General features: G+C 43.0%; 1 protein-coding gene and 1 long non-coding RNA gene across 11 annotated transcripts in view; one reads left to right on the top strand and one right to left on the bottom strand.

Annotated features, from left to right (window-relative positions):
• LOC111846505 (myotubularin-related protein 5-like) overlaps nucleotides 1-12,590 on the bottom strand; it is a 52,702-nt gene extending 40,112 nt beyond the window's left edge. For 7 of the 10 annotated variants that reach the window (XM_023816733.2, XM_023816732.2, XM_023816729.2 and 4 more), the window contains exon 1: nucleotides 12,383-12,589. In XM_023816733.2, the coding sequence (XP_023672501.1) occupies nucleotides 12,383-12,437 (55 nt within the window). In that variant the 5' untranslated portion in view covers nucleotides 12,438-12,589. Of the gene's footprint in view, nucleotides 1-12,382 lie in introns of all 10 variants that reach the window. The other 3 variants (XM_023816730.2, XM_023816727.2, XM_023816723.2) reach the window with 1 other exon arrangement.
• Nucleotides 12,591-12,613: 23 nt separating this feature from the next.
• On the top strand, nucleotides 12,614-14,608 carry LOC111846536 (uncharacterized). Its single transcript, XR_002838901.2, has 3 exons — nucleotides 12,614-12,749; nucleotides 13,822-13,880; nucleotides 14,018-14,608. It is a non-coding gene; the product is annotated as an uncharacterized lncRNA (long non-coding RNA).
• Nucleotides 14,609-23,383: the final 8,775 nt, after the last annotated feature.

Raw genomic sequence — 23,383 nt, forward strand, 5'->3', positions numbered from 1 at the left:
AAGCAAGGAAACACAAATTTTATAGTTAAAGGTTTTGTTACCTGTTATTAAAGAACTACAGGATCACTACCCTGTGCAGCCCAAGACAAACAAAATAACTCACTCACACCACTAAAACAAGTCAATGTATGGTGCAAAGTGTCTTACAAGCAAATTTCACACTGCTATTTAAAAACAGTTTAAAAAAAAAAAAAAAAAAAAACCTTTCAGGTGCCACAAATGCTGTTTTAGCCTGCTTCACCATACCCCTGTGTACAGACTGTTCTATTAACCATATCACTTTAACCCCAAAGCTGAGATTTACTTTGAAAGGCATCATGAGAACAGAGCTCCCACATGACAGGAGGCTACTAAGAAATCACAGCAATCATTCGTTCTTTTATACAAGCAAGAGTGTTACTTCTGCCGGTTATTTCTGTCACGTCTTGTTATTTACCCTAAATCAGCAATGCCTACATGAAAATTGTGCTACTTTGATAATCATTAAAAAGTTATATACCAGTTCATTCCAACCATGGAACGTTAATCTTCTGACTAAGCAGCTACACTAGAAACCCTACCTTTGACCACTGAAAGATGCCTAAAGGCGAGATAGCAGGGTTGTATTTTTTAGAAAGAAATAGAACCACTAGCACAATGCTGCTCTTCTCAGACTCGTGGTGTCAACCCTAACATTTCAGAAAATGAGACCGTGGATCTGAGTGATAAGATTACATCAAGAGTATTCAGACACTCAATAAATGTCAAGCTTATCCAAGAGAATCCACTGATACCCTGCTACTCATCTGAGTTACTATCAAACATGAGTGCAGTCTTAACTGGGATCATTACTACTGGTATGCAGTCTAACGAAGGGGCTCATTTTACCAACTAAAACAAATAGATCTTTTAAGTGAAACCCTGGTGCGACCAGTACCACCAAAAAAAAAAAAAAAAGGACCTTCCTTGAAAACCACAGTGAGCCCATGGAAGGAGACTCTTCTGTTGCCTTTCTCCAAGCTGAAGAACCAGAAGAAGTTGTTCCATGGAGTCACATGCTTCATGCAAATGAGGCGGCAGTGGAATACAAAAGCAGGCTGTGACTGGGGGTGGCGGGCAATGAAGGGTGGTGGGGGAGGGGTAGTTGGCAAAAGACATGAATTAGATTATGCTTCAATAAAGGCAGCTCTGGGTGGAATTTTATGCAGAGTCACAATTCAACAAGTAAGCTTTTGAAGGCCGGAAGTGGGGGGTTAAAAATAAGGCACACTGGTCCACAGCAGTCTGACCACATGGTGTAGAACACAGACACGCACACAAGAGCATGTGTATGATGCAGAGATCCAAAGTGCTGCTAAAAGATTACAACAGAACTGGCCCTTCTAGTGCAGTTCTAAAAGCCCACACCCCACAGACTTGCACAGAGACAGGAGGCCAGAGCACTGGTCGTGCTTCAGGCTGCCAGACCTGAAACGGACGTTGTGGTGAAGCCCTGACTTCCTTTAGCTCCACTCCATTATGTCTCAGCTCAGCAGCAGGCCGTGGCACAGGTCCAAAGCAAACCTTGCTTATCAGAATTACTGGCTTGGCCACCTGTTCTGAAAGGACTATGGCACACAGGTGCCCAAGGAGAAAGGCGGAGGGGTACTGACTACATGATATTCTCATACGCCGTCACAGTCCACTGTGCTCGGACGTCATCCCCCCCCCGACCACGTAGTTCTTAACTGCAGCAATGAGTCAAATTACATTTGCCTTTTAACTGGTGACTCATCTAGTAACCATAAGCATGTCCTGAAAACAGAATGACGGGTTCAATTTCCCCATTTAAAAGAAACATGTGCTGCCTTCCCCTTTTTTTTTCTTGGCAAAACTTCACCCTAAAGTTCAGTGGCACCAGCATGCTGCTGGATAGGCTTGGCTGTGTCCCAAAAAGGGGGAGACGAGAGCAGCTGCTTGGGTTTGAGGCGTGTCGCTCACCGCAAAACATCTGGCCTCCTGCACCACACAGTTGAACTAAATGATTTTTCCCGGGCCGGTTTGCCACCCTGTAGGGTACCGTGGGAACGACTCGTGGCTGGGGAAGGAATGTGTAGGAGTGAGCCCCCCCCCCAAAATTCCCCGTTGGAGAGTGGGCCCCCAGGTTGCATCCAATTGGTGCTTGTAACACGCGACAGGCTTCCGGTACAATACATACACCAAATTACAGTCCTGCTGGAAGGGACATACATGTTCACAAACAGTGTCACTGCGTTAACACCATTTCCCAGCTACACCTCTGGATTTTATCAGCAGACCCATCAGACTTATATGAAGTCACAGCAATGCTATGATTTCGCAAAGGCCAGTGCAGGAAGGCTCACCGGCTCACTGCACAGACTACACTGCACCTCGATGCACAGCTATATCACTGTGACTCACCTTAAACCTGATCCAGACCAGACCAGTGCCAGGTCAGCCAGAAAGAGGACACTAAACATGTTCCCTGTAGCCACAGCATGCTTTCTGGTGCTGGCACACACCCACTGGCCTTTTTGTTAGGCGTCACCTCACTGAGGGCACCCACGTCAGCACTAAGGACACCGTGCTCACAGATACTTATATGGCAGAGCCCAGTATAACTGCAGTTGAACCTTTAAAGGCCCCTGCATGTACACGGACTCTCACAGAGGCCAGCATACAAGATTCATTACTCTGTGTGGGAGTGCTAGTCAGCAAGTAGAGGGTCTCAGAACACTCCAAAACGGTGACCACCACAATTTACCATAAAATCAGACCAAACAACACCTTTACAATGCAAAAAATATTCAGTCATCGGTGCTTTAAACGCAAATTGCAGACCGTGAGCATCTGACCATCGAAAAGGAAAATCATCCTAGGAAGGGCATGTTTTGACATGGCATAATGGCAACCATTTAGGTAATAAGGCTTAAACTCTAAATTTCTGTGTCAGTGGAGTATTTAATCGTTCACAGAGTTGAAGTTTAAGTGAGCCTCTGTCACCAGTAAACAGGACCTGAAGAATCCTGTGGTGGCGACAGAGAAGGCACTCCCTGCTCTAATCTGTGGTCTTGCAGCTGGGTTACCCAGATGCTACCAACGCCAGCAAAGGCAATTTGAGTCCCACCCCTGGGGACTTCCGCACTGGCCATCGAAGATTCCAGCAGTCTAGCAAGGCACAGCAGGCATGTGGAATGAGTGTACATTGGGAGCAGGGGAGTACTCTGCAATTGTCTCAGCACGAACAAGCAGAGTACCTGATGACAGCAAAAGTTCTCCAGTAGTCTGATGGCTTTGGAGTCTGCTGAACATGTCTTGAGAACAGACAGAATGCTATGTTGGACAAATCAGAGGAAGTAAGTGAGGGAAAGTGAGCTAAAAAAAAACGTGTCTCAGGAACAGACAAGCAGTCATCAGTCCAACTGTTCATTCCACAACTGTTCAAGGCAACACTGAGCAAGATCTGAATTCACTTTGCACTTTAAAACATAAAAAAATAGTAAAATGATGCATGCTAGCTCTGAAAGTAGCTGTATTTTCAAGAACCAGGCTAAAAGAATACCACCCAATCCCACTCTATTCAATGCAGTAACTGAGTGGAATGATTATGCAAGTTATGATGAATCAGGCAAGCTTGGCAGATGATATTCTGTCGGGAGGGGCCTGTGTCAGTGTGCAGGCAGAGCCATTGCCAATCGCCACTGCTATGCTTTTATGCATTTGTTCATTTTTTGGGAAGGAGGTATGGGGGTGCACATTGCATTGGCTGGGCAGTACAGTAGTACGGGATTGGCAAAGCAACCAAATGCATTTCTGTAGTGGGGTCTCACCATGTTGCTCTCTTGGGCTGGACTCACCAGAGCAGCCCCCTGCCCCCCTTCCCCAATACAGACTGAGACTTGCATCTTACGAATTGCGTTAATATTGAGGAGCAACCATGCTGGCTGAGTTGCAGACTGATCTTTGCTTTCCTGCCAAAGGATGTGTGCCATGTGAAAATGGATTAAATCAGAAAGGGACACCAAGACGAGCCAGGGACTGAGAGGACGCAGACAGTCAGTCCTGCTCCATACTGACTGCAAACAGCTTCTCCACCACTCTGCAGATTATCAGTACCCACGATTTACACATCCAACTGAATTTGTACGGTTAGCATGACCAAGGACGGTGGGACACCCAGGGTTTAGCCTGACTAGCAAAAGGTTTTGATTTTTCTCTTACAGTGTCTTCTGGCTTATTCTCCCTGCATGATGCATGTTTATATATGTAAAGCATTCTGGGAAGGACACTTTTTAAAAATAATCCAAACTATATTACAAAAAACACTTAAAACTGGCCTATGAACAAGTTATTGATCAGTATTTGGGACCTATAGATACAATGTGAGCCCATGACATTTCGTATATCACTCCTAAATATGCAACTTTTTCTTGAGAAACCTCGCAAAAATGTCTGTCAATAGCCCATCTGCTTTTAACATTAATCTCCCACACTGCAAAGCAGTTTCCCCCTCATTGCACTTCAGCTTTTTACATCAATGCGCCAGGTCCTCACCGACTGCGGCCTCAGGAAAAACACCTGACCACCAAAACGTGTCTGTGGTTATTAGTAGCAGTCTGACTGTCCAATGGATAAGCGCAAAAGGTGCACAAAGCAGGGTGCTCAGAATGGAGGTGTGAACATATACCTGCGCGCTCAGCTACCTGAGCTCAAACGGCAGTTACACAAGGCAAGGCAGGGCATGGCCGCCTGTCACTTTCTAACACATAAGTAGTTTCAGTCGAACCTGAAAGTCATGCTTGACCAGGACCAACATCTCGTGATCATATGATTACACCCAGGTTGACACAGGGTTGGGGGATTGATGCCCAACACTAGTTCTGGGTGTGTGCAGTGTGTGCAGTGTGTGCCTCTCCCTGCGTTTGTGGTCTTTTCGCTGGGTACATTGCTCTCGGGCTGCAGTCCAAAAGCCTGGTGTCACTGCAATGCTCTTAGTGTGCGATTGGGTCCCCGGTGATGCACTAAAGACCAGGGAGTCCCTGCCTTGTGCCCCATTTCCTAGAACAGGCTCTGCATGACCCTGTACAGGAGAAGCAGCAAAGGAGACAAATGGGTATTGAAACTGTACCCTGATGGCCTGATAAAATATAATTTGTTGCAGCTATGAAGTGAACCGTCAAATTTTCCTTAAATAAAGCTGAACATGTTACTAATGTTGCTTTGGGGAAAAAAAACCTTGGTTTTATGCTTGTTCACAACTCCTCCCCTCAGAACACCTCCAATCCAACGCCTGTGTGCTTAAGCTATGTCATCAAGAACATTGCAACTAGCTGTATGGGGGTGGGGGCTGGGGTTGATAATCATTATATTGAACTCTATCTGAATTGCTGCTGGATGACAATTAGTTCCCCCTGCGTCCAATACAGTTCCGTTTTATCTTATCTTAAATAAATACATAGGCTAAGTACATCCCAAAATACATCAGTGAGATCCTGCAGTGCAATCAGGATAGGATGTTACTCTTATGTGGCCACCCTGGGGACGTGGACATGGTGGCAGGGGGAAGCCATTAGGAGAACTAGCACTGGTGTTCCCTGGAGACTGGCACAGCAGACCCCAGGCAACCCAAATCGATCTCAGCTTGTTTATGTGTGGAATTTCAGTTGCCCTAAACACCAGCCGCCCCCATAGAAAGTGTGCCATGAAACTCAATGCTGTAAATGGAGTTAATTAGCAGTCAGCAGTAGGGGTGTAAATCACAGCTTTCCTCGCGATACGATACAATATCGATTCCTTAAGCCAACGGTTCGATTTTTTTTGATACCTCAGAAATTCCCACGATACAATACGATTCGATTCATTTCGATACTGGGGATAGTAGTCGAAATGATGAAATTTCACACAATCCTTTACATTTAAATGAATTTAAAAAAGGCAAATATAATTAGCATTTTACCATATTTTATTGGGAATTATTATTATATTATTTTTATTTTGAATCAAGCCTTCTCCAGATAAATACAAAAGTGTAACAAAAAGTATAAAAGTATGTCCATAACCATCATGACCTGCTCCTATGACCCTCTCGTGTGCTACGCCCCTCATTAACTTTGCGTGCAATCCCGATTGTTCCCAGCTGTTTCTTATTGTTTCGTCTAGTCCTGTGTATTTAAGTCCACGTCAGAGTCTGTCGCCCAGATCTGTCATTGAAGTTTTCCCCGTGTTATGTGCTGTGCTGTGCTTGCAATAACCCCCCCCCCCCCCCCCCCACTCCGTTTGTTGGATTTCTGTCTGCCTGATCCTGATTCCTCGTTCCCTGCTCGCTCGCTCTATGCTGGGATACAACAATAATAAGTAAAATAAAGTGCAATAAAGTCAAATAAAAAACATTGCATGGACAGACATGTAGAATGAGGAAGATCAACAGACTGACTTCTGCAGTGAAACAAGTATGTCAGTATTCTTCTTTGAGAGGTTTTTTTTTTTTTTTTAAGAAAAATTAAATGGTCAACGTGTTCAGGAGATTGTGTGCTCTGAGCATAGCATCCTATGTCACCTGCCGTACTAAACACACGCTCTGAAGGTACGCTAGCTTGCGAGCTAGGGAAGTTACTGTCATAGTTTTGATGAACATTCCGAAAATGCCGCTCCACATTTCCCTTCTTCGGAATAACAACGGTAGACTGACAGATGAGGCAAACGCACTTCGAATATGACATGGTGGGAAAAAAACAGTCCTCCTCCCATTCCGTATGGAAGTGGCAGGTTTTTGGCTTCTTACTTGGTCCAGCTCCCCCATTCATTTTTATACCCTTTCTTAAGTTTAGTATAAATAAATTGGAGGCTAACTAGGGGGCTTGTTAGCTTGCAGCAGCTGGCGCGGTTGAACGCGTCATCCATCCTCTATTTTTTATGCCATACGACCTACACACACTACCTTTGCAATCGACCAGTAGGTCGCGATCGACATATTGGGCGTAGACCATGTATACGTCGGAGTGGATCATGAAAATAATACAGGAACAGGCAAGAAAATAAAAACGCATGTATCAATATTTATGCGGTCACATCGATGCATCGGATCGTTTGCTGTTGAATCGATATATCGATACAAATCTATAAAGTCTATAAAGTGATTTCAGATAGAGACGCCATATCAATCCAAAACAAATCAGCCCTGTTTCTAATGGTAACTAACAATAACCACAAACACAAAAGCTAGTTCCCTTAGACAACATAATTTCCCAGAAGACAAAAAAAATCCATTAAGGACAACCTCTGACTCAGGTTTCAAACACAAAACCAAAAGAAATACCAAAATAAAACAAGATTGCTATTATCTTAGTTCAAATTAAATTTCTTAAACTCCAAGGGAATCCCCCTGACCAAAACAACATGGAGCAGTAAAGATCACTCTGGAGTTCAACAGCAAGTCTCAGAGCACACCTCAAGCAGAGAGCATAATCCTATTGCTCCTTCCATACCCATCGTGATCATCCTTCAGGGCTTTAATGCTTTATCATCAATATCATGGACAGCGGCTTCTACTCAGTAGACAAGGATAAATAGTCTGTCCCATTTTACCATGTGACCCAAACGTTAGCCACAGAAATAGTTTTTCTTTACTGCTTAGGTTTGTTGGTGACGTTGCACAGAATGCCAGCATTCACAGCTAAAATGAAACCACTCAGTGTCTCATGGGGAATTTGATGGAGGGGAAAGGTCAATCATTGTTATATCTCACATGTGGGTTTTGATTTAAAACTGAACATTTAGAGTATGTCATAGAAATTATTACATACCGCTACTCTGCCTAAAAATACCAAGAAATTGTTTTTGGTCCACCCAGCCGAGTACACAGTATATATGTGGCTCCTTAATCTTTCCCTAAATCGTTAGACAGCAACAACTTACAGCTACAAATTAATAAAAAATCATAGCAGGAATTTTCCAGCCTGACACCCAAAGACAGCTCTATGCCCCCCCCCCCCCTATGTCTCCAACCCTGCCATGCCTTGCACAGCTGTATTGGTGGAACTAAAGACATCACATAGAAGCAAAAAATACCCAAGCCAAAAGAAACACACAACCACCACCATTTCTGTTCACAACAATAACTGGAGGAGTTCCCCCACCTTGATTGTTTTTCCTGTTGTAAAGTTTTTCCGTTTGATTCAGTTCAGTCATCACTCACCTCAGATGTGGGGAGCGTGACTACCTTGTGTGCCTACAGAAAAGGAAGCAGACGTTGTGACGCACTCCGCTTCCTGCCGTACCCACTCTCTTCCTCCTCCACATGTCAATGTCCACACTTATGTGTGCAGACACCCCCACCCTGACCTCTGCACATCTCCAGCAAGTTTCAAGACAACTCCCACTGATAAAAAAAACACAGAGCCTAGTCCTTACCATGGATTCAAAGGCTAAACAGTCCAGTTAAATTCACCAAGGTTGACACCTGCAGTGGTCGCTGGGACTGGCATGATGACATGGCTGACTGACTCACTGAACTCCATCAATGACCAGTGAACGACCTGGAATCGCTACAAAGAATTACCTAATTTCAAAGTGAGCAGAATTCCGAGGCTTCCAGTTAGTCACAGAGACCGGGCCCTCAGGGAATCTGGAAAGTACCCCACGCGATAACATCCTCACACTGCTCTTCATATCCATTACTATTTTCATCTCTGCCTACACATGTGAGAAACACTCTCAGTACAGAACCTCTTTCAGATATGTGGTGAGACAGAGCAAATGGTTTTAAGAGTGCTGAATTTCTGGCAACAGTGTCCTCATTTTACAAAAAAAAAAAAAAAACAGTGAATCATATAGATCAATGAAACACAAGGGAAATGTATCCTTTTTCCCCAAGAACAACAGCTTCAAGCTTTGTCAATGACTATACACGGTGCTACCCAAACCCCCAATAACATGCCAGGATGAACAAAGCCAATCACATTAAACAGAGTAAACACTGACCAAGAAGCTCCATGTCAGCTCACTAGCTTAGCTAGCCAAGCAGCTCCTGGATAGTGAGCAGTTAGCTTCTTTAAAAGAGGACTACATTTAAAGTCCATCCACCACTTATTTGTCCCAATTCCCCACTGGCAAAAAAGGGTACTCTAACTCTCACTGCATTTAGGAAATATCATTGTTAATGTGTGGGCTAAAATTATTCCCCTCTTAAAACATTTGCCAACCCTAAGCACTCACTCACTGAACCTGAAACGTGTAATAAGGAAAGAATCCTGAAAACAAAAGTAAATAAATAAAATGAAATAAATACTGGGATGTGGACAATTCAACCACATCTGAGTGTTGCAGTTGCACTAGATTATACCTTAATTTCTGGCTGCCAACTGGCCAACTAAAATGCGACATGCCAAGAGCTCAAGCAAATAACCCAAATTACTTCTAGGCTTACAATATTGCAAGGAAAACTACTTCCTGGTAGACGCTGCATTCTCCACATTCCACGGAAGACCATTGAAGTGTGTGGCTTTAACGTGACAATAACCGCCCATGGGCGGCCCCCAAGGCATGCTCAGTCCCAAAGCACCACCCATAATCACGAGGCAAACGGAACAGCCTGACACTGACTCGTCTTGGTGAGGAGAGGCGGTGCCGCAAATGGGGAGTTGGCCTGCTGGCCCCACCAGGTCATTCCATCTTGGACAGCAGCATAGAGACTGCAGGCTGGTTTCCCTGCCCTGCCTGCTAATAGAGCTTGCTCCACAGCCACAGTGCAAAATCTTTGGGGGGTGGTTTGAGCAGTGCAACATTCAAGCAGATGCCTAAAAATGCTTATGGGAGGACTGTGTAGAAAAAACAAACACCTGTGGGACAGACACAACCAGTGAGCGTACTGACAATACAGTTCTTGGATACAAAAGTGCAAAATCCCAGGGGAAACCTGGACAGCCAGCGAGGACAAAACCACTACCTTTTCACTTTCCAAAAAGCTCAGTCACACAGCCATGTCACCACTCCCCAGTGGCCATGCTGCTCGTTTTCCCCAGTAACACACACCAGTTCCAATGGCTGTCGGACGGGCGAGACTCCCCACTGAGGATCTGAGAGCATCAGCTATTTTTGACCACAGCTACAGCAGCTTTTATAAGAGGAAGCTTAAATGCAAACAAATTCCAAGCACACATACTCGGTGCATAAAGCACTGGCAAAGGCCTCAGTCCTGCACGAGTAAACCAGCAAACAGAGCGAAGTCAGGGGGTTTTAGTGAACCCAGACCTCTGTCCCCTGATGGCTGGCAGAGCTGACATCCTGGGATATGTCCTATGAGCAAGAACGCGGGAAATCATTCGAGCCCAGCAGTGCGCTGGTGAGAACTGTCTGTCCACTCTGAATAATGAATGTGGTCTTTCTGTGCCCTGCGACGAGAGCTTGGCCAAGGCCAAAATGGGGAAGGCTGGTCTTGCAAATCGGCAAGCGGGCAGAGAGACAGGACCTCTGGGAATGACTGCTGTATTGTCCCCCCCCCCCACCCCCCATAGCTTTCAAAGACCAGACACAGAAGAGAATCTTGGACTCGCACTGTAAACACTCCCCCCACCCCACCCCCCAGTCTGCTTTGTACTTCCTGTTTGCATGAAGAGCCTCTCAGATAGACAGTGTGATTTGTCCCTGGCGATCTCTTTAATGCACTGAGGAGAGAGGCAGTGCCACGCCCAAAAGCTACAGAGTAATTCCAAGCCTTCACACAGCATTCGGGGCCTTTCTGTTTAATCATGAGTCTGTGATTAGAACAAAACAAAGGATGTCACATGGGTTCAGAAGACTACAATACCAAAGGCAGGAGTAATCCATTCAACCAGAAAGCTTCTGACCAAAATGCCAGGCTTTAATTTATAATGTACTTGCTAAATTGTTTGCAGAATAGTTGTGCTGCTTTTGTTTACCTTTGGCCTGCAAAAACTACTTAAAGGAGCAGCTAATAGTATATAATATTAAAGTGGTTTCAGCCCACAAGGTAGCTCCTTTTAGCTTTCACTCAAACCATAAAAGAAGTACCCAGGCCCCCTATGCCTCCCAGTCACAGATATCACATGGTGATTTCAGCTCACTGTTTTCACTGCATCCAGGTCTATGTTAAGGGAACCACAAGCCAGAGGTAGATAATTCACCTCAAGACAGTAAAAGTCCAGACCAAGATTTTGTTTCAACCAACCAGTATAAAGAGTCACAGTCAGGGAGTACTCAACTTGTTGAATGAAACAAAATCTTGATCAGGACGTATATCCTGGACCTGAACTACCCACCTCTGCCAAAAGCCTTTCAGATATAATACAGAATAAAAAAATATCAAACCTATAAGATAAATGGGCACAGGGTACATACTTGTCTATATTTAGTCAAGATTAATTAAAACCTTAAACTGAAATGTCTATATTATACTGCTACTGATGTTTAAGCAGCCAAATATCACAACCAATTTGCCGCTTTTAAATTTTCCACTGCGTGCATGGATAGCAGATGAGCCACTGTCTTTTTTCCCCCATACAAATTTAAGGGTAGCAACTCTATTCGCGAGAGGGACATTATGCAGCATGCATTCAGAACTGCCGGCCCAACCTTAGGAGTTTCAAAGAGCCTGTTGAGGACGTTTTTATGAACCACAGTCCGAAGGCAGCGTGACACTTTTCCCCCATTGTGACAAGTCACCCTTGGCTATGAATCTAGACTACAACCGTGAGGAGCATCGCAAAACGCAGTACTTATTTCAGCATTTATATTCACTTTTTGGGTTAGAGGGATGAACCAACTTGCTTATTCCATACGTAACTTCTCCATCGACAGGACTCGTTAACTAAAATTATTACGACACGAGAGTTCCAAGAGCAAAACCGAAAACCGATTTTTACTGCTCATAGTATGGACCGAATACATCTGTTAACATAAACTTAGCAAGCAGTCCGGCGGTGTATTAAATTAATATCCTCGCCTCAATAACTGCCCCGCGAGCTAGCGGTCCCCACGCGCGCATTAATCCTCGCGCGGTGGAGCTACGCTGAGGCGGTTTACAGGGTCTAACGGGTCGGCTAACAAGGCTAGCTGACCGGTCCAATAAGCCTGACATGAGATACAACGCCCAGAGCATGACAACCGTGCCAGGATGAATCTGCAAACAGACGTATGCGTGCCATTATTATACCGTTCCGGTTTTTTGCATAATCTAAACAAAGGACCATGATTTATTCCTCTCCAACGAGGCCCCGGATATCCGCGGTTGATATTGGAGTAGTGGTGCCTTGCGGGGGGCCTGGAGATAGGACATTCGGTTTTGTCCCGGCCTGGCCCGTCCCGTCACCGCCTCCCTTCCACCACCTCCTGTTTACTATGAGCCGTCCTAAAACCACTCAGAAAAAAACAGTCCCCGGTCGCTCACCTCTCTTATCGAGGTCGTAACCGACCACGACGAAGTAGTCGGCAAGCCTGGCCATGTCGATGCTGCGGGAGATCACGGCGTCAAGGCCCAGTCGCTCGCTTTCCTTCTGTTGCTTAACGTAGTCCGTTCACATTCCGACGGCGGGGGAGACACCGCCAGCCACAGCAGCATCCTCCCAGCAGCGGCTCGCCGCCATACTGTCAACGTTCTCTCGCGCTGACAGACCCACGGAGTCTGCGTAGTGCAACGCAGGGCGGGGCGCCCGCGACCGGAACAACGAATCAAGGCACATTACGGCCGGCTGGCAATACATTAAGAAGAGAAAACGGAACAAATATGATGTTAAATAACAAAGGGGATGTCCCGTGTATGTATGGTGCCCTATATTTCTGTGAGATCACGTGGATTTCAGCGACTGAACAAGGAAGAGTCGATGAACTAATGTATCTGACGATGCCTGCCACGTTTTTAACATGCTGCTACTTCAGAACGTGTACTTCTATATGCTGTTGATATGAAGTAATTTTAAATAGTTTTAGACCAATATTTTATACTTTTATTCAGTAGCCCTTTTATGCCTTCGTTACCTTTTGTTTCTGTAATTGTTGATAGAAATTACGTGTCATCTTTTGTTAAAGTTCCCTTGTAACTGTAAAATAACCCTGTAGTTTCAGTTCCACCATATATATTTGAATGGGTTCTGGAAGAGGATTAATTTATCTTAATTATGAATTAAAGAAGTAACGTATCCTGTTTGCGTATTGAATTACAAAGTGTGTGGGCTATTGGAGTTAAATCTTACCCCCGTCCCCCGCCACAGCCACAGCCCCGGTTACCATACTTTGTAAAATCAATGTTCGTGAATTGCCTACAACTTAAAGTATATTTGCGCTTTAATCATTGAAGTTTAATGACCTCCCCGCAACAACACGAAGGATTGAGACTGATTTTAAATTTATGCCAGAGATCATATCCTGTCTAAATCTTTCTGCTGCTGGTCAGCTCAGTCCAATAAGATTAAAATGTACATCAAGAGAAACATGAAGCAGCAATTACGTAACCTGCACACAAACACATTAACATAATAAGCATAACTCAATACAAGAACAAGTAGGTTCACACACATGGAATTTGTCTCCAGTTGTCAACATAGTAGATACATACTTGGTTAAGACAAGACGATGGTCACATTGAGTACAGTTGATGTATACAACACACAGGTGGAGATGATGAATGTATAAAAAATGCAAGATTACATGTCACCACAAGGAATCTTGGAATTAATGCAATATATACAGTGTAATAACTGCAGTAAGTTATTTACTACATTGAAGTATTGCCTGGCTGTGTGTGTGTGTGTGTGTGGCTGAGGCAACCGGGTCATCTCTTCACGAGAATGATGACGTGGGAAGAAACTGTATATGTTTCTTTTTGTTTAGGAGCACAGTGATCTGCAGCGCCTGCCAGAGGGGAGAAGGTCAAACAGGTTGTGGCCCAGGTGTGAGGGGTCCATAATGATTTTCTCTGTCTGTTTTGGGATTTGGGAATAGTATAGGTCCTGGAGGGTGGACAGAAACCCCGTTAACCCTTTCTGCAGACCTGACTATTAACATTACCTGTCACTGTCTTCTGTAGTGCTTGATGTAAACCAGACTTTGATGGACTAACAGAGCGGACGTGGTGACTGGTGTGGAAACTGATCTGTAGTGTGGTAGGTTGAGCTTCCTCAGCTGGAACCTGAAGAACATCGTCTGCTGGGCCTATTTTATGATGGTCTTCATGGCCGATACCGTGCTATTGGGTACGGATTATTATTGTTAGACATATTTCACCTCTTCACCTGCGCATTTGCATTTCTGCATGTTTGTGTATTTATAGAGATGATTACATGCCCTGTATGTCAGCCTAGCAGATGCAACAGTTAAATCTGCAATATCCAGTGTACTTTTTCACACAGCTATGTGTTGTTACATCTGTTGTATTGATTATTTGTGCAGTCACCACTGTAACTGATATATCGTGTGGGTACTCCTAGCTCCCCTGTGATTTAGTGTATGTTTATTCTCTGTTTTTATTTGTTAGCTATTACTCCCTTCTCCCCCTTCCCCCATGTGTTGCACTTGTCTTGTTTACAGTCTCTGCACTTTATGTATATATACTGCGGTCTTGGGGAATGATATTTTGTACCACTGTATGCTGTGGATTGTATGTAGATAGTATAACAATAAATATCCACTTGACTTGCCTTAATTTCTTCTGTAGGGTGGCCAAAATTGAATTGCACCCCTTCTTTATCTAATACTTGACATTTTCATTATGTCAATTAAATGAATTTGGCAAGATATTTTCAGGACAAAAAAAAAATCTGCTTTCTTTTCTTTTGCTTTGATGGGTGAACTTGTAAGCATCCCATAGAAATCTTCTGTAAAACTAACTTCTGTTCTTTATGCAGCCTGATGTCCTCATATTTTAGAACTGGAGCAGCACTTTAAAAAGCTACATTTCCAGGGCTGCACACTTTGGTATCATTTGGAAAGAGAAACTTCTCAGACATGCTTTTTTATTTATTTTTACATGTGTTTTATTTTAGGAATCCAGTTCCAGTCCTTCTAACACACTTCTAAGCTCTAACCTTGATATAAAAAAGTTATCTATTCAGTTATATCACAGTCATTCTAATCAAAGCAATGTAGTCACTTACACCGATCGTAACATTAAAACCACTGACAGGTGAAGTTTAAACCATTGATAATCTTGTTACAATGGCACCTGTCAACAGGCCATTACATATTAGGCAAGTGAACAGTCAGTTGATGTGTTGGAAGCAAGAAAAATAGCCCAGTGTAAAGGATATGGGTGACTCTGACAAGGATCCAATTTTGATTGCTAGACTCCTGGGTCATAGCATCTGAAAAATGACAGGGTGTTCTCGGTATGACATGGACAAGGGAGCATCAGAACTGGACCATGGATCACTGGAAGAAGATGGCCTGGTCTAATGAGTCACATTTTCTGTTACATCTTGTTGACAGCTGGTACATGTGCATCATGTTCCTGGTGAAGAGATGGCACCAGGATACACTACGCAAAGTAGGCAGTGTAGGTAATGATTCTCTGGGCAATGTTTTGCTGGGAAACCTCAGGTCCGGAGCCTGGCATTCATTTGGATGTTACTTTGACAGGTACCACCTCCCTAAACATTGTTGCAGACCATGTACACCCCTTCATAGGAACGGTATTCCCAGATGGCAGTGGCTTCTTTCAGCAGGACAATGCGCTCAGCCACACTGAAAAAAAATGTTCAGGAATGGTTTGAGGGACATAAAAAAGAGCTCAAGATGTTGACTTGCCCTCCAAATTACCCAGATCTCAATCCAATCAAACATCTGTGGGATGAATCCATGAAGGCTCCACCTTACACACTTACACACTGTCAGGAAAGAAGTACCTATTTGTACCTTTGAGGGAACAATTACTTGTAACTGGGGTTGTGCCTTCAAAGGTCTGCCAATTGTACCCTAGCTGTAAGTAAGTGTTGTGTAAGGTACAGAAATTAACTCTGAGGAACATTTTTAAATTAATGTTGTTTGTACTTTGGGGAATAAAACTGTAGCCAGGGCTGCACCCTTTTTCTGACAGTGCCGAACTTAAAGGATTTGCTTCTAACGTCTTGGTGCCAGATACCACAGGACACCTTCAGAGGTCTTGTGGAGTCCATGCCCCGATGGGTCACAGCTGTTTTGGTAGCTACATAGTAGCAGGCAGGTGATTTTAATGTTATGGCTGATTGATGTATGTTAGTTGAAGTAGGTGAAAAAAATTGATATTAGACAATTCAGAGAAAACTGAATTTTAGTAATCAGACAATTCTTGAGATTAATAGAATTTCAGCTACTTTTATTTAGCAAAAATGTTTTCTTTTGAGAAAACACTGCAATTTACAAGCTTCTGGTTGCAGAAACATACTTTAATTCTGTAAATACATAATATTAAACTTAGTATATTAGAAATTCTTGTTCTGATCATTGTCTTTATGGAACATAAACAGCTTGTGATTGTATTTGGCATTGATTGCTGAATGATATATAATTTCTTTTTCCTATGTTAATGACACATTCTTTAATTTACAGTTAACAGGGACAGCACAGGTGTTTGTGAGACCAGATCGGAGAATATCTCAGAGGCTTTGCCTTCTGGTTGATGGACCTGAAGTATCCAGCAAGTCTTAGCAGAGAACATTTGGCATAGATGTGTGAAATTTGTGTGCTCCCTATAATATAGAATAACTTAGTAGGAACATTGTGAGTAATCTTGATTTATTCACATTTCCGAAAATTTGATCTGATTTTTTTGAAGACATAAATACAGTGTTATCTAAGAAACACACAAAACATTTTGCATTGCCAAATCTTTATAAAAAATTGTATTATTATGATTTAGATGAAAATCAGATCAAATTTTAAGGAGCCATTCCTGCAGACATTCAGATAATTCTTAGATATTCACAAACATTTCACAGACTATTTGGTCTGGCGTTGTATGTCTCACAAAGTAAGCAAAATGCCCTGTAGAAAAATTAATGTGTTGTAATATTCGTTTGGTATTGAGTCCATACTCATTTAGTTTTCATTTGTGCTGTGTGTCTAACAGTAGATGGCTGACACTTATCAGTTCCTTTTCCTGTAGCAGAAGAGTGAAAAATGTATCCCAAACTGGACAAGGTCATCTGGGCAAAAAAAATCAATCAATACTCATCTCAACAGGCAAATTGGGTGAGTCACCCCAAGATGACTGAATTCATTCCCTCTTCCAGCAGGGGGAACCTTAAGGTTTTTTGTTAATCAACCATATGTATGAAACAGGGACTATAGTGGTGGCTGTGGTCCTCCTTGCCTTACAATGCCACCTTATCAGGTTTCCCCAGTCGCCTCAGGAAACATTGTTAGTACTGATTAAGGCCTTTCTGCAGCTGTGCTGGACACACAATCCCCTGCCAAACAGATTTACTGATGAGGTCCATGCGGATCCCACTGTAATCCCCCCACACCTGTGCTCCTAAAGCCCGGAGAGCACTTAGTTTCCCAGCATTCTGTGCCACACGCGGCCCACTTGGCTGAAGATGAGCACCAGGAGTCAATGGGTGTGTCCAAAATCTCATACTTACAAAGTAGGTATTGAATTTAGTCAGATGCCTACTGCTCGAGCATTAATGCAGTACATACTATCCATGAGGAGAGTGTGCATGCATTCTGACACGCTAGGATCACCATTTAATATATGTTGACCAATGACGTAATGACATGAAAGCTATAAACTATTAAAACCAACAACAAACATAAAATTAAAAAAAAAACATATTTGAGTCAACTTATGTCATTGGGTATTGTTTTCTACTTAAATTTGTGCAGAGATGGCACTTCCTCCACCATAAATGACAAAATGTATCTGTCATTTATGTATCAAAATGTATCTTCATCTCTGATTGCTGCTCCAGTGGCCTTGTGGGATAGCGTAGCGTCCATCGGTTACACATTTCGGAATTTCGCAGAATGTAGTATATCTCCCGGGAACCGTTTCATCCATACTGAGGATTCAGACATACTGCTAACATTGCATACTATATTTTGCCTTCTACATAGCAAACAAGTATGCGATTTCAGATGCTAAGGCCTCCGTATATGGGATCGTAATCACAGAGGCGATAGAGGGGGTGGTGAGATCAGCATGGAGAGCAGCATGATAGCAGTCTGCTAAGCAACAGAGAAAGAAGATAGAGTTTCATAAAGCTATGCTGCCTTAGAGGAACCACATACTCCTGTTAGCCCGCCTCCCAGCTCGGTCCTCGACAGGTCCAGTCATGTTGCCGATCTGCATAGCACTGCAGCACGTCCCACGGACGCTACCCACCCAGACCGGCCAATGCCAGCAAATTCCGTTTTATCTTTGCTATTTGTGCTCTGAATCCACGCAGGCCTCAACCAACTGTAAGTCATGATCGCTGGGGTAAGATGGATGCCGTAGGCTACTGACTCAGAGGTTGTGCAACACTACATGTCAGTGTGTCAGCAGGTCACGTGGGGGCTCATGGCACCTGAAGGCAGTGGGAGAAACGGAATCGATGGCGCTGATTACAGTCACGTAATAAATGGGCTCAATGCATCGTGTCATGTCGCACGACAGCACTATGCTCCTGGGGTACACACAGCCGTGACAGGTGGGATGAAGCAGTACAGGTCATCACAGTCACCTGGCGGCCCCTTCCCAGACAGCTAGGCTGCCCCTCCCTCCTATGGTGTTTGCTGTCATTCTCATTCCTCTAAGCTGTGTGCTGGGAATTTGGAGGTGTTAAAAATGAACTGCTAGGAATTACATATTGTGTTCGTGCGTACGTGTGTGTGTGTGCCACAATGATAAAAGCCAGTAAGTTTTTACAGTCCCCACAAGGATAACCTCAATTTCATAAAAATCTGTGACTACAGTCAAAAAACTAAAAGTGCCAAAAGTCTTGTGTTACTTATGGTTAAGGTTAGGGTAGGGGTTACGGTTGTCATTGTTGGGTTTAGGGTTATACCCATACCAATAAATATAAATGCAGAGTCTCCATAAATATATGAATGAATGGACTGTGTGTTAGTGAGTGAGTGAGTGTGTGAGTGAATGAGTGAGTGTGTGTAAGTGTGTGAGTGAATGAGTGAAGTGTGTGTGAGTGAGTGAGTGAGTTAGTGTGTGTGAGTGTGTGAGTGAATGAGTGAGTGTGTGTGAGTGAGTTAGTGAGTGGGTGAGTGAGTGAGTTAGTGTGTGTGAGTGAATGAGTGAGTGTGTGTGAGTGAGTGTGTGTGAGTGGGTGAGTGAGTTAGTGAGTGTGAGTGAGTGAGTTAGTGAGTGAGTGAGTTAGTGTGTGTGAGTGAGTGAGTTAGTGAGTGGGTGAGTGAGTTAGTTAGTGTGTGTGAGTGAGTGAGTTAGTGAGTGGGTGAGTGAGTGAGTTAGTGTGTGTGAGTGAATGAGTGAGTGAGTGTGTGTGAGTGAGTTAGTGAGTGGGTGAGTGAGTGTGTGTGAGTGAATGAGTGAGTGTGTGTGAGTGAGTGTGTGTGAGTGAGTGGGTGAGTGAGTGAGTTAGTGAGTGGGTGGGTGAGTGAGTTAGTGAGTGTGAGTGAGTGAGTGAGTGAGTTAGTGAGCATGCACACTTGAGATGGCTTGGCCTTCCACCCAGGGTGTTGCCTGCCTTACGCCCCACACTTTGAGTTTGGCTGGCAGCTCACTGTTAAAATGGAGGGATCACCTTGAGCTGTGCGGCATTACAATACACAAAACACGTCAGTTGATAAAGCAAAGTCGCTCGCCCATTAATCTCACATTTGAAAAGCTGCTGTAGATCCTTTGTATGATGATACTTTGTCTAAATGTAGGTATACAGCACTCTGGAATGGATGAGAGGATCTGCAATAAACTAGAAGGCAACATTTAACCCCATACAATCTAATTTTATCTTACTATATTTTAACAGAAACAAAAGTAAATTTGCTATATCATTTAACTGACTGTTGATTATTCCTAAACTCTATGATAAATTGACAAACTCCTCAAACAAAACAACAATAATAATTGTAATAATAACAATAATTCTGTAACCAGATGAGCAGCATGAAGATATATGGATGGATGGATGGACAGTAATAATATTACAGAATTTTCTGTTTGCAGAAGGTCATCTACTGTCTTCCAACCTCTGACAAGAAAAGCTTACAAAGAATACAAAGACGTTGATTGTTAAACAGGAAGCTGTTGGAAGATGGATGGATGATTGTTATTCCAGACCTGACAGTCACATGACTTCCTGCAATAGCCAAGGCAATAGACAGTATTGAACAATACCTAGTCGCTGTCCCCTGCCAAGTCACTGCATAGCTAAAAGCTGCTATACTCTATTCTAATTATGTTTTAGTTTAAGCACTAATGACTCCAATGTATCTAGGCCTCAAGGTGTTTTTCTGTCATGCTTTTATGAAATCATGTCAAGAGAATCTTATTTGATGCAATGTTAAGCAGGACATATTTTAACCACAGTTCATTGCTTTTTTTAGGCTGGCAGGTCTGTTGTTTTGTTATGCTGCCGTTAAAGGGTCTTAAAATTAACTGGCAGGGAGGGGCATCCCTCTCTTCTGTCCCAGGAGGGAGTCGCAGACGTCTGGGGGTTGTGGCACTGATTAGTTTCACCTGTCCTCCATTTCCTGTATACAGCATAAGCTGCCGCGCTCTTTTTGCTTTCGCCTTCAGTAAATTGCACCATGCTTTACATCTCGGTCAGTGGCACACTTCCATTTCGCTTGTCCTGACCGCGCCCAAGCTTCAGTTTTTTGTTCTTCTAGAATCTTCTGCACCGGGCCTTTATGCTGCTGAGTGCCGATCCCTGCCCTGCCTTGGCTCCATTGTTTCTGGCAAGGAAAACCTCTACCCACTACGAACATAGCCTTCCCGGCCCAAACTCCATGTGTCGCATGCCACAGTTCACCATACACACTAAAGTTTCTCACATTACCCCATAATATTTTTTAAAACAAAAACATTAAGTAATATTTACCATAATACCTATAATATCACAACCTGCCCTTTTTAAAATTCTTAATGTAAGATATCCAAGGGAAATTTGATCCATACTTCAGATCTATTTTAAAGGATCTATGCAGGGGGGGTAACCATTAGGGCTCTCTGTCCTTTTTCCAGAATAGCTGATAACAGTATCTTCCAGATAGATAATTTATCTCATACACATGATGATGAGGCTGTAACAGCATAAGGAGGCTTGAGTTTCTCCCTGTGACAGTTCGTCCAGTGAGAATCAGTGGGGATGGTCTGAAGCAGAGATTGTATATTTACGTGCGGTCCATTCGAAAACAAAACGTCACATGCTACAATTCATGCTGCCAAGTGGCAACTAACACTTACAGTGTCCAATTGGCCAATGAGCCGCTTTTTCACCATGCACAATAGATGACTGACGTGGAGCAATTGTGTTCAAACTGAATTTTATAAAAGGCGCAGGCAGTGGGGGGGGGGGGGGGGGGATCGAATTAAAGTTAAGGTTCAGTTAGTTCTCCCTTCAGCCGCATTGTTTGCACCTGCAGTTGTCACAAAAGGATCCTTTTCCCTTTGTCACCCCAATGAAATAGAAACTCGGGGACATTTGCAAGTAAACAAAATGCAGTAAACAGTATACAGTCGCAAAAAAACATTTTTAAAACAGATGCCATCCTTCTATTTTGACATTGAGTTCAGTGTTATGTGTAACCCTAGATGACAGCTTGGGGTTAGAATGACGTACTGTGTTACAAGAGCATATATAATTAGGTAACACTTTACTTGAAGCTCTCATCTATAATGCATTATAGATACCTTCATGATGGATGACAAAGCATCCTTAATTCTTATACCAACCACTATTACGCATTATGGATGCTCTGTAATACATTATGAAGGTATTTATTATAACTGATATCTGACTATAAACGAGAGTGTTATTGGAGCTTATGAAGTATAATAATCTGCCTTATGAATGTAGGAAGAAGATGCTGTAATGCTTTATAAATTCCTATACCGACCATAATAATGCATTATAGATGTATTATGAAGGTGTCTGTAATGCATTATAGATGACAGCTTCAAGTAAAGTGTTACCAGTAATTCCATTCATTAATCAAGCTTAGCTGAGAAAGGAAAGGGTAGTAGTCATTTTTGAAGGATCCATGGATTTATGCTGCAGTGTTGAAAGACCTGCTGTTGTAAAGTTCACTAGATGGCAGCAATCATAAGAAAAGAAATGCACTGCATCGCAAACTGCTGCACAAAGCTGCAGAGGAAGGTGGTCCAGCATGCTAGCGCAATTAGCATTAGCAATTAGTGCTCCTGGTCCCATTTCACAGCAGTCACAAATCCGTGTTTCACAAATGAATAAAGGTTTGATCCATTAATTGATGTGAAAGCACTGCTTTACAATGCTTTGCTTGTTTCGTCTTTAAAACTGGTGGTGGACATGCAGCTGAGCAGAGGAAATGAGCTACAAAAATAAACAGTTTACGTGCATTAATGTGTTTAACTTTACTCTGCAGGGACCTCCGTTTTTAGGGGCCGCCATAAATTTGCCTAGACAAATATTTAGCCCTAAGAATACCCAAATGTGAAAAGATGGCCAGATTTCTGCAAAACATTCATGTCTTAAGCATCAGACAAGAGGGTCTTAGGGCATGACTTGCTGGTTATATGCCATGAGCAGGTCCCTAGAAGAATCCTGACAGCCCAAATGAATTGCATGTGGTCTGCTCGCCGCGTTCACTCTGCTTGCTGTGTCACTGTACTTCTCATTTATTGTGCATCAATGATCAAAGGAGCAGTAGTTTGCAGTTGATGGACCAGTCGTGGTGTAAGATTCACCGAAACTTTTCTCTCACTAAATGACTTAAGATGTACAAACATTTTTTTCATCCCAATACGGTAACCAGGTTGAACTGGGCACTAAAGGACTCTCACATATAACCCCTTTGCGTCACACCACCACTTACCATTTGTCATATTTGTACTTTTGAACATATTTAATGACTATTTGGTAACGCTTTACATTAACTGCACCTTCATAATGCCTTTATATTGCATTCATAAAACATTCAGTACACCTTCATAATGTATTCATTGAGTATTCATAAAACGTAAACATCATGTATGTATACCTTAAAATCCTAACATCCCTTAACAGCTGTAAAAAACATAATAACAAACATTATATAATAATAACAAACATTATAATTGTACAATCATGTAATGTTTGTTATTAATGTATATTAAAGCTGTTAAGGGTTATTAGGATGTTAAGGTGTACTTGCATGCTGCTTATGAATGTTCTATGAATGCATTATGAATGCATTATGAAGGTGCACTTAATGTAAAATGTTACCGACTATTTTGTACATATTGTTTACATATTACAAGTCTTGTCTTGTGTGGCCTGCGATG

Source organism: Paramormyrops kingsleyae, chromosome 1, assembly GCF_048594095.1.
Source record: "Paramormyrops kingsleyae isolate MSU_618 chromosome 1, PKINGS_0.4, whole genome shotgun sequence".
NCBI lineage: Eukaryota > Metazoa > Chordata > Actinopteri > Osteoglossiformes > Mormyridae > Paramormyrops > Paramormyrops kingsleyae.